Source organism: Vigna umbellata, chromosome 11 (genome assembly GCF_029865625.1).
Source record: "Vigna umbellata cultivar VRB3 chromosome 11, Vumbellata_1.0, whole genome shotgun sequence".
Taxonomy (NCBI): Eukaryota; Viridiplantae; Streptophyta; class Magnoliopsida; order Fabales; family Fabaceae; genus Vigna; species Vigna umbellata.
The window spans coordinates 20,442,533-20,454,240 of NC_142175.1; the positions used below are offsets into that span (position 1 = coordinate 20,442,533).

General features: G+C 34.1%; 1 protein-coding gene, 1 long non-coding RNA gene and 2 other non-coding genes across 4 annotated transcripts; 1 reads left to right on the forward strand and 3 right to left on the reverse strand.

The window, feature by feature from the left end:
* Positions 1–327: 327 nt before the first annotated feature.
* Positions 328–401, reverse strand: TRNAV-AAC (transfer RNA valine (anticodon AAC)). The gene has a single exon. It is a non-coding gene; the product is annotated as a tRNA-Val (tRNA).
* A 1,173-nt stretch (positions 402–1,574) lies between these two features.
* On the reverse strand, positions 1,575–1,648 carry TRNAV-AAC (transfer RNA valine (anticodon AAC)). The gene has a single exon. It is a non-coding gene; the product is annotated as a tRNA-Val (tRNA).
* A 3,011-nt stretch (positions 1,649–4,659) lies between these two features.
* Positions 4,660–5,533, forward strand: LOC148191133 (uncharacterized). The gene is made up of 2 exons (XR_015782803.1): positions 4,660–4,848; positions 5,031–5,533. It is a non-coding gene; the product is annotated as an uncharacterized LOC148191133 (long non-coding RNA).
* Positions 5,534–7,186: 1,653 nt separating this feature from the next.
* LOC148191134 (NADH dehydrogenase [ubiquinone] 1 alpha subcomplex subunit 8-B-like) lies at positions 7,187–11,379 on the reverse strand. The gene is made up of 2 exons (XM_088101915.1): positions 11,103–11,379; positions 7,187–7,585 (listed from the first exon to the last, which is right to left on the reverse strand). The coding sequence occupies exons 1-2, from the start codon at positions 11,288–11,290 to the stop codon at positions 7,453–7,455; spliced, it is 321 nt and encodes a 106-aa protein (XP_087958041.1). The 5' UTR covers positions 11,291–11,379; the 3' UTR covers positions 7,187–7,452.
* Positions 11,380–11,708: the final 329 nt, after the last annotated feature.

An 11,708-nucleotide genomic window follows, 5' to 3' on the forward strand; every position in this document is an offset into this window, starting at 1 on the left:
ATATTTCTTCGACAATGTCATTTTTTAAAACTAACAACGTTAATCCTTAATATTTTAATTTCAAATTTTATGATAATTACTACATTGTGTTGGAATTTATTATTTTTGTTATAATTTTATTTATTTTGATATAAAATTCCTTAAACATAGAGTAGCTACGATCAACTCAACAACTTCATTCAATTAATCATAACAAAGTAAAGTCTTGGGAATCTTATTTTGTAGATTTCCTTTTATGAATTTTTTTAGTGAAATTTGAATGTTAAAAGAAGTATAAAACTACAATTTTAAAACAAATTATTGTAAAATATTTAAAAACATATGATCTGGCGTCGCCCGGACTCGAACCAGAGACCTTCAGTGTGTTAGACTGACGTGATAACCAACTACACCACGACACCAAACGGCTAGATTTTTCAGTTAATATTCTTTATTATAAAGTAATTTATTCCTGAAAATATATTGTACAAGTTGATTTTTGAAAGCAAAAATGGATAAAAATGTCCCTAGAATTAAGACATATCTTCAATATATAATTAGATTTATATAAAACATATTTTAAAACCAACCTCTTATCAGTATATAACTCTCACTATTTTTTGAATATGAACATCACAATAATTAAAATTTAATTGTGATGTTCACGTAAAAAAAAGTTAATTATGATGTTCACACTTCTTAATAGTATAACTCTATGTGAACAATTTTTAAAAATTTTATTTAACTAATTTTTTTCCATTTTAAAAAATTAATTTGATTATATAATATATTAACTGTCAGACCTCGTAAATACGCACCTAAACCCTTCTGTCAGTCATTTAAAACGCACCCAAAACCCTCTGCGCGGACGCCAGGTGTCAAGAAACGAGGATCTGAAATCAGACAGTGGGATGCAGGTGTCAGCAGAAGAGCGGACGCTCGTTTTACGTGGGAAGAAAAATGATTTTTCTGAAACCTCCTTCCCACTCTCTCTGCATGCACCCTTCTTCTTCCAAAAATCTGATCTTTCATTTTCTCCTTCTTCTCTCTAGAAAACTCTCCCTTCTCTCTAGAAAACTCTAGAAGAGAACTTAGTTGAAGTAGAGGTGAAAACCGAACAGTAGGACGTTCGGCTAGGAGCTAGTTATTTTGGTTAGGTAGTCGTTCGTTCGCCTTTTCTCTAAGTTTTGTATGACCGCTCGGTGTTGGTTTTGTAAACCGCTCGGTCAAATTCCGCTTATATTGTACAGTTAAGTTGTGGTTCTTGTACGGCCGTTCGACCATAGTGGTACGCTCTTTAAATGTTAAAACTGATATGTATTATTATTAATCGTAATTATTCTATTATATGGTTAAATTTTATTTAAAAGTACATAACTCTCACTATATAATTAATTTTTTTCCATTTCTTAATAGTAAAATTCAATTTTTAAAAACAAACTTGTGAAAACGAATAAAGAAATGACATGTTTTATAAAATTGTGGATACTTCGATAATACTCATTTTGTAACAGTTAATATTCTAAATATATATTTCTTTTTTTTTTCTTCTTATTTCTAAATTATTTAAATCAAAGAAAAAAAAAGTAAATGAATGGCGTCGCCCGGACTCGAACCGGAGACCTTCAGTGTGTTAGACTGACGTGATAACCAACTACACCACGACACCGTTTTATTTTCCATTGTTCTCTTGTTTATATAATAATCGTTTTCATCAAAATAACAGTTTCAAGCATTACAGAAAATTGGGGTATAAGATAGCAACAACAAAGAAGTAAAAACTAAAGTATACTAAGTTCAATTCATTTTCCTAAATAATTTTTATTGAGTCGCAAAACGAGGCTTTTTAATATTATTATGCAATATTTAAATTAAGAAAAAACAGATAATTACTGTGTCTCTATAAAAGAAAAAATAAACAACAGTGGACGGTTTATAAATATATTATACAATAAATGAATAAGAAAAATATTAATTTATAGATTTTTATATTTATAGGAGTAAAGTTGAATGTTAAAATATGTGCTCTAAATTGTAACATTATTTATTTATTTTTATAGTTATAGGTGACTTTTAGGTCAATTCTAAAACTACAACTAAATCCATGAAACCACTACAATATAACTGAATTTAAGATAAGCCGGGTAAATTCGTTGTATTTTAAAAAATATTATATTTACTAATACTATTTTTTGAAAAATAAAAAGCTGTAATAAATAACGGTTGGGAAATATTTTTGGTGAACCCAACGTATGTCTTTATAGCAAAAACGATTACAACGTTCACTAGTACATTAACAAGAAAAGGCACAGGTTATATTTTATTATTCACATCGGTTTTGCAACTGAAGCATATGTGAGCGAGGTAAAAAGGACCGATTTTATGCCTCAGGTCATGGACTGAGATAAAAAGCATACGAAATATGCCTTGGTTCTTATATAACCGAGGCAGTATCCTATTTTTTTTTTTCAGATGCAACCTGCAACCTGTTTACAGTAGGCAACCAGAAATGGTTTCAGAAACCAGAAATTGTTTCAGCAAAAATTTTTTCAGCAATAAGAAACTGTTTTAGCAAGTCAATGTTTTTCACACAATCGGAAAATCCCAATCCCAACCCCAATCCCAATCCCAATCCCAGATCAAAACAGACCTAACATTTTACAATTTCAGAAACCCAAAGTGCTTGTGACTGTGAGTCTTCACTGGCCTGGCCTCAAAAGCAGAAGAACAAGAGTAGACGGAGGCTCGCCGATCTAGAGAGGCGGAGGCAGCGGCGATCTGGAGCGGTGGATCGAGAGCGGCAGAGGCAGGCAGCAACGACGGAGGGCTCGCCGATCTGGAGAGGCGGAGGCAGCGGCGATCTGGAGCGGTGGATGGAGAGCGGCGGAGGCAGGCAGCAACGACGGAGGCTCGCCGATCTGGAGAGGCGGAGGCAGCGGCGATCTGGAGAGGTGGATCGAAAGCGGCAGAGGCAGGCAGCAACGACGGAGGCTCGCCGATCTGGAGCGGCTTGGCGATGGCGATCTGGAGCGGTGGATCTAGAGCGGCGGAGGCAGCAACAACGACGAAGGCAGCGGAGGCAGCGGCGGAGGCACGGACAGAGAAGAGTGAGAGCACGAGGGGAGTGAGAGCACGAGGGGGAGTGAGCACAAAGAAGAGAAGAAGAATGGGAGTCACGGGCAGAGAGAAGTGAAAATGAAGAGTTAGTGTCAGAACCGTGTGTTAGGTGGCAGGAGTTATGCCTCGGTTTCGCCTAAAACCGAGTTAGTAGTGTCTTTTAGGCATCGGTTGCTAGGGAACTGAGTTTGTTGCTCTTATCAGACCCAACAGCTGTCAGCGGAGCAGGTTTGGGCAGAGTTTTATGCCTCGGTTTTACGTAGAACCGAGTTAGTAGCGTGCTTTAGGCACCGGTTATGGAACAACCGAGGCATATATTTAAGTTATTATTACGACTCTGCCACCGCATTATTATACGCTTCGGGTTCGCTTAAACCGAAGCGTATATTGCGCTTCCTAATCCCATTTTTTTACTAGTGGTTTCTCGAAAAAAAAACTTACTCTTTTTTTAATTTTATTCTTTTACGTTTAAATTCCTTTTTAGGAGTATTACTCGCCGTCAACATTCCCAACTTTTTTTAATTCCAAAAATACTCTCTTTTACTTTTATCTTTTACTTTTTGAGCGGTGCTTCCCGCAACTCACCTTTTCGTCCTACACTTCCTAATTTACAGTTTTGTCCTTCTTCATTTAATAAAATAATAATTGTAAAAATCCTCCACTCCTTTCTCTTCTCATCTCCTCTTTGCCACATTTCATCTCTGAAACCATATACCTCTTTTCTCTTTCTGCTGGAGCTTCTCCCTTCCTCCCCTCCTCCCTCATTTTTGACCATTTCTTTTTATGGTTATCAAGTCAGACATATAGAAAACTACTACTCCGCCGTTAACTTGTTGCAGTGTTTTTTCTGTGGCATTTTGAAGGCAATTAAAATGTTTTGTTAAAAGTGAGATTTTTTTGGAACAGGTTATGAGGGCGGGGTGCCGGAGAGAGGCGGTGGGGTTGGAGGAGGAGAATAGGGCGTTGATGGAGATGCGGATTCAACCCCTGTCGCTAGGGTGTCGGCAGAGATCGAACATATAGGTGGCATGCAGGGAAGTGCGGTTGAGAGGGTTGCGGTTCGTCTTCGCCACACGTGGAGCTGCGGTTCGTCTTCGTCTTCTCCTTCTCCGCACTTCGAGCTGTCTTCCACTTGGAGCTACTCCGCAGTTGAGCTACTATTGGGAGTTGGAATTGTGATTTAGGGTTTTTTTTATTGCTTTTCTTTTTTTTTTACTTTTGTTATATTTAATTAAATTTTTATTTGATTTGTTTTAAATTTAGAATTTGTATTTTAGATATTATATATTATTTAGTATTTTTTATATTTAATTTTAATATTAAATTTGTTTAAAAAATATATGTCTGAAATACTATTTTAGTATATTAAATTTAATTTTGTTAATAAGAAGAGGTGCATACAGGAATTAAAATACAAAATTAAGGATAGTTAATGGTTGAAAAATTATTATTTTATTAAATGAAGGACAAAAATGTCAATTGAGAGGTGTAGGGAGCAACACTCTTACTTTTTTTTAACTTTTTCTTGAAACCCTAATTTTTTACTCACCCTCACCTCACACTCTTACTTTCTCTCTTCCTCCTATTCTCCTCTTTCTCTTTCCCCAATTTCTCATTTCTGTCAAGGTTTATCTTCTCATTTGCTTGCATGCTGGTGTTTTGTTGGTGGTGGGTTCATGCTACTGCTTGATTCATGATGGGTTCGTAGGGTTATGGAGTTTGGTGCTTCCTTTGTTGTTGTCTCCGATACAGGTTGATGATTCGATATGCGACTCTCTTCTATGTTAAATGAAGAAGAGAAACGCGAAAGCAACATATATGAGACATCCGTTAAGCCTTCAACGAATCTCAAAATTCGGACATCCATTCATCATCATATTTCTTCCCTCTCTGATACTAATTATGTGAGTAATGGAATATTCCTTTGTGTGCAGTGTGATGAGAAGGGTGAATGAGAGTGATTGGAGCCGACCTAAGTCTCTTGCTGAGAAAGGTCTTGAAGTTTCTATGGATTCTGAAAACAATGTCCTTGGAATAAAGTGTGATGTGGTAATTGTTGGGTCTGGTTGTGGGGAGGAGTTGCAGCTATTATTCTAGCAAAAGGAGTTGCAGGATGGAGATCAGTGAAAAAGAAGGTATAGTGGATGTAAATGGGATGAGTTGGGAAGAAGGTCTATTTGTGTGTGAAGCAAGTTTGAATCCCATGATAAGTATAGAATCTACTGCATATTGTGTTGCCAAGAGAATTGCAGCCTTTCTGGAAAGAGGATAAAGTTTGTTTCTTTGTTCTTTTATATACAACCTATCATGCCCCTGCCAATGTAGATGAGTAAATTATGGTACCATAGCAAACTACAATAGTTCTGTAGCTTGTTTGGAAGTTTGAACAAACATTTAATTAGTTACATTATAATTATTTTTCCATTTTTTGACTTTATATTATGGATCTCGAGATCCGTTCTTCAACGGATGTCCGTTGAAGCTTTGCAATGTTTTCGTGAATTTTTTTATATTAATTTATTGTTTTTTAAATTAAAGTATAGATAGTTTTTAATTTAATTCAATTTAATCATAGTTACCTAATTTATATTTTTTAAATTATAGTATTTAAATTAACTCAATTTATATTGTTTTGTAAATTATTTATAATTAGTTTTCATAGTTTCGTAAATATATAATTTTGGATTATAGAAAATTTTAATTGCATGCTTAGTTGTCCAGATTTTTGAATTAAAACAAATTTAACTGAAGTTATTGTATCATTTTATTATTAAAATAAAATGTTAATATATCCTTCCAAATAATATATATTAAATTAACATTTGTTGTTAAAATTCACCTATCATTTATTATTATTAAAATAGAATGTGTAATTGATATTATTTATTATTATTATTATTATTATTATTATTATTATTATTATTATTATTATTATTATTATTATTATTATTATTATTATTCACAAAGTGTAACATTTCGAATGTAAGATGTTTCATTTTATTGTACCATGTTATTTAATTTTAAGCTCAATTTCTATGGATAGAGAGTAAATCATTCTATTACGTATAAACCTATCCGTGGATAAAACCTGCGGGTAGCAGATATTTTAATATCCACTTATAAACAGGTTAGGTATTGATATTATACTATCCTTACTTGCGGATATCCACTATCCGTAAAATATAAAAACAAAAATTTAATTTATATTTTATTAAGTTAAATTTAATTAAAATTAACATTAGTTTATATTTTATAAAGTTAAATTTAATTAAAAATGAATTTTAATTTATATCATATTTTATATATTTTTTGTAATTTTATTTTAATAATTTATAAAAATATATTTTTTAAAGTACCAAATGAATTTTTTTTTATCGGATCGAATTGTAGGCATTATCCATGCCCGACCATTGTCATCCCTACTTATAACATTAAAACATATCATTTTAAAAGGGAATCTTCACTTTGATGTTAGCTTTGAGGATTTTTTTTATATTTATGAGTAAATTTTAGTTCGTGGGCACACATTTTTATTTTTTTTTCTTATTTTTTTAATAACAATATGTACAGAAAAATTTGTCCAAACAGAATCTTAAATCATTTTTAAAATATTAAGATACCAACATATATATTACTAACATTTTTTTCTTTTGACTGAAATTTATTAAAAAAATTTAAATTGTTTGGTTTCGTTAAAAAAATTGATGTGTCTCTCGTATGATTTTGTAAGTTACAAACAATCATAAAGAAAGTGTTCAGGAAAGAGCATTGGCAGCATTATTAAAACAACTAATATTCACCATCACCAGCTACAACACAACAATTAAGCTGATGCATTTAGATGAACATGGATTTGTACAATTTCTTTACTCATTGTCATGTTATACCCAGTTTATCTCATCACAATCTCATTGAATATTTGATGAAATTAGGATACAGGGACAACGTTGTAAATAAGAAAAAACTTCACTCGTCCAATTAGCATAAGTGAATTTTGATAGATGAAAATCATACAATTGCCAGATTTTGGTGTGCTACTTGTTGGGTGCTTAGTGTTTTACTTCCTACTTCAGTTGCCAGGAACAACGAAGGCATCAGAAATATGCATTTTGAGCACAGAAACCAAATTACAACCATGTTCCAACAGAAAATAATTCTTGTCAGTTATGTTTGAAGAGTTTGTTATTGTACTGGTTGCATGCATTTCTCTAGAAAAATTTAGAGGGCGAACATTGTCAATGGCAAATATTCCAACACTGTCGTAAAAGAAAAAAAGATTAATGATTTTATGGAAAACAAATGCATTGTCTCACTCCAAATCGCCTTCATTATTATTTTCGACAACAGTGGATAGTTTCATTCCAAAGAACACTTTTTCTCAAAGGCTTGCTGCTCTTTGCGACACAAGTCAAATTCATTTGTATGGTAGTACATGCAGCCAACATAATCATCCATCTCCTTTGTGCACTTTTGATGAAGATCTTTCAAACTGCAGAAAAAGAATTCCATCATCATCACCTTGATACGTGAACCGACCATAAAAGACTTTAGTGTAATGTAACACTTGACAAGATAATTCAGAAATACAAGTTCTAGCACTAATACAGCCTCTAGAAGCAAAGAGCTACATCCATCTATTTCTAAGTTTGATAATTCATCTTTGAAACATGTTTTACATATTTTATTACTGTTATTACTGGCATTACCAAGTCAATAAATGTTAAAATTTTTAAAAATTATCAAAGCATTAATTATGAACAAATCCATGAATTTGATGAAAAAAGGGTATAGAATCAGCAATAAACATAGATGATGGACCTCCATAATTATTTGATATGGAACGACCACAAAGGACTTTCACGTAATGTAAAAAATGACAGTCATCCATGCTCTAATACTAATTCATGGTACGGCTATACTTCCTATTCCATCTTATCTACTCTCCTTACTAAAGCTTCTATAGGTCTTCTTTACAGAAGTCCAAATCACCTAAGGATAGACCGAACTATTTCCCCAGGATATGTTCTATACAAACTTTCTCTCCAATGCTTTACTCCTAATCTTGTCTAATGCATTGTTTATCTGTTTCAAGTGCACACTGATGCTGGTGATGACATCACAGTATACTATGTTCACTCATCCACAGCAGCACTCTCATCTTTACTACTCAATTTTATCCTCATCATGAGAACAGAGAAACAAATAGTTTTTGAACTTAAATACATTTTACACCCAGCAGAATGGACTTGTTTATATTCAAGAGCATACAGAGAAAATTTGTGCCGAAAGAAATTACTAGAGAACAATTACTATACTACTACTGCCTAAGATGCATTGAGAACCTAGCTATACCAACTTACCAAGTATGTAGGCTACTTGGAAAATAAACTTTAAAGCTCTAATGTCCTAAAATATTCCTACTTCTAACACTCGTGTTAGCCTTTAACTGCAAAATTTCCCAGCACTCAATTCCAAGATTCCATACAGTATTGCAAATCTTATACCTGTGCTAAAATTTTCTCTTGAGCTTGAGCAGTACCTTTTGATAGAATTTTGACAGTTCCAATGGGGGTAATGCTATGCAATGAGAAAGAAGATGGCCGAATTTTTGACATACATCAGTTAGATTCAAGAATAGTCCTTGGATTACGAGGAAGGTTCCATTTCTTTCCAAAAATCAAGGTGCATGCTAGGCAGCTCCGCACAAATCTTCAAGCCAACTCCCTTGAAAACAAAACTATATGTGAATTCTTGGGACAAATTAAGTCCATTGCAGATGAACTTGCTGGTATTGATTGTCCTGTCAAGCATGATGAATACAGTGATGTCATTCTTGAGGGTCTTCCTCAAAAATATGCTCCCATCATTTCTGTCAATTGAAAGTACGTTTGAAACACTCCAATCACAGATGATGAGTCTTTTCTCCTTGCTCATGAATCGAGCAGTAATTGCTTTCAGAGGAAATTATTTCCCCCTTCGGAAAACTACTCTCAATCCTATGAAAATCCTTCTTCTTCAAGATTGCAATATGCAGTACCACTATTCAAAGGAATTTTGATCACCCAGCCTTTTCTGATCAGGCTGCTTGTGACCGGAGTGGTTGTGGTCGTAGCTACAGATTTGACAACTTTCAGTCACTGCAGTATTCTGCTATTCAGTCTAAGCCAACACCTCGATCAAACACATGGGTCAATCCTGCTACTGCAAGATCTCAAAATCAATCCTATCAAGGCATTCCAAGTGCTATGGTGGCTGATTCTTCAGCACAAGAAAATGGAAATTCCACTTGGATATCATATTCAGGAGTCTCCTTTCATATGACAGGTGAATCTAGAATAATCATCAATTTAATTACTTTGAAGAGACTGATCAAATCTATATTGGTAATGGTGAAGATCTGAAAGTTCTTGGTTCCAGTTCTTTTTTAAAGAATCCTACGAATCCTAATCTCTCTCTCTACTTACACAATTTATTGCATGTACCCTCAATTACCAAAAATTTGCTCAATGTGAGTAAGTTTGCTCTTGATAAAGGTGTTTATTTTGAGTTTGCTTCCTCACTATTGTACTGTTAAATCTCAGGCCACCAATGAAGTCCTTCTTGGGGCATCGTTGGAATTGACGATCTACACTCCTTCCTAAATCACAGCATTCAAGCCAGTTCGTTTCCAACCAAGTCAAAGATTCCTCAGTCTTACTCTACTACCAGTATAGTTGTTAACCCTGACTCTGTTGTAACTAGTGTTTCTGAATCTATCAACTTATGGCATGCTAGATTTGGTCATCCAAATCCTTGTGCTGAAAATTGTAATGGCTCTTTGTAAATTCCATTCATATAATAAAACTATGAATTTTTGTTCATGTTGGTGTGCTGGGAAGTCTCACTGACTTCCTACCTCTTCTGAAATTGCATATATTGATGTAAAATCATTAAGTTATTTAACCGGATGTTAGTTTTTTGTTTTCTGTAATCAATTTAGAAGGCTTTAGAGCCTATATATAATTAGCTTGTATTCTCTGTTTTCATTAACTGAAATAACATACAGTTCAGTTTTCCTTTAATCTTTTTTTGTTTACCTTTTCTCCGTATCCTTTTTCTGATAGAGCATATATCTCTAGTCCGTGTTGGAACATATCCTTCTTAAGAGACATCTCAACGGTGTGATTAGATATATGTGAGTGGTCTAATAATTATAAACTGGATTGGATCACATGGTTTGCACAAAAATTCAATCCTGTTGCATAGACAATCCTATTAGAGGTTCAATTGCAGACTAAATGTAGCGAATGGACAACATAAATAACACAAAGAAATTGATTCTCAACATCACAAAGTGTCCATATAATCCAAAATAACATAGAATCTGCACCAGACAGGTGTCGGAGAACGGACGGCAAGAAGTGGCAATGCAAGAGTGCTGTTCTTCCTTTTATTCTATGTTATAAAACTTTTTAGCACCTCTTTGCATGTGTGTGGCACAGTACTTCTGACCAGGAAGAACAGCACTCTTGCATTGCCACTTCTTGCCGTCCGTTCTCCGACACCTGTCTGGTGCAGATTCTATGTTGGTTTTGTCAATCAGGTGAGATGGGTTGTTACCAAAAACTGAAAATGGCAGCCAATAAAAACCAACAATGTTCTATCAGTTTTCACATGAAAGGTTTGCCCTTGTATGTTACGAATATAACATTAACACATTAAAGATGCACAACATTGTATTTCTGTTGTTTTTCAGAGATGTAATTCCTGAAGTAGTTCAGCAAATAAGTCAGGAAATTGCTGAATTTTAATATGGACAAGGAGGAAGTTACAAAATGATTATTATGAGAAATAACATAGAATCAAGAAATCAAGAAGTGGCAAGAAGTGTCCATATAATCCAAAATAACATAGAATCAAGAAATCACTCACCACTTAAAAATCTGAAAAAAAATCAACAAAACCTATTCCAAATTTTCAAACCTACCAAACAGGTATAAAAATCAGAAGAGACAAGAAGAACTCACAGTCCAAGGACACAGCGGGTAACATCGCGACCCTTGTCAAGACACTTTTCAGGGTTAGGATCCTTCTTCTTGCACTTCAGAAAATCCAAGTTCTCAGAGTGGCACCGGATCCCAATGTGCTTCGATGATGCCATCAACACCGACGACGATGGGATTGGATTTCCCGAGGAATCTACTGCGCTCGCCATGTGCAGTTCAATACTTGTTAGCCACAACAAAAAAGAGAAAGCGCAATTCGATCAGCGTCGTTATGTTCCTGAAAAAAATGAAAGTAAATTACTGGGAAAATGAGGGAAATAGAAAATGGAGAACGGAAAGGCATTTACGACATTGCCCTTACCCGTGGTTGTTGGGAAGAAGCGAAGTGGACAAGATCAAAAGGATGCTCTCGTAATTTGGTTAAGAAATAAGCTTCCAATTTACTGTTAATATGGAAATTAATTCCATAGTAGCATTATATTACTACTGGTAACATATAAGATGTTACTTGCTAAAAGAAATTGTCCTTCTAAAGATTTTTAAAATAATAAAATGCATAACTTCAATGTCAGAGTTTTTATTATTACAATAATTGAACAAATACAGACCTTAAATTTGATCATTGGG

What these genes read in the sequence shown, in the direction of transcription:
- LOC148191134 (XM_088101915.1), bottom strand. Translation starts at nt 11,290, where the DNA reads ATGGCGAGCGCAGTAGATTCCTCGGGAAATCCAATCCCATCGTCGTCG. An exon ending in ACCCGCTGTGTCCTTGGACT is followed by an intron (nt 7,586 to 11,102) that starts GTGAGTTCTTCT and finishes CTTTTTCTGCAG; the next exon opens with TTTGAAAGATCTTCATCAAA.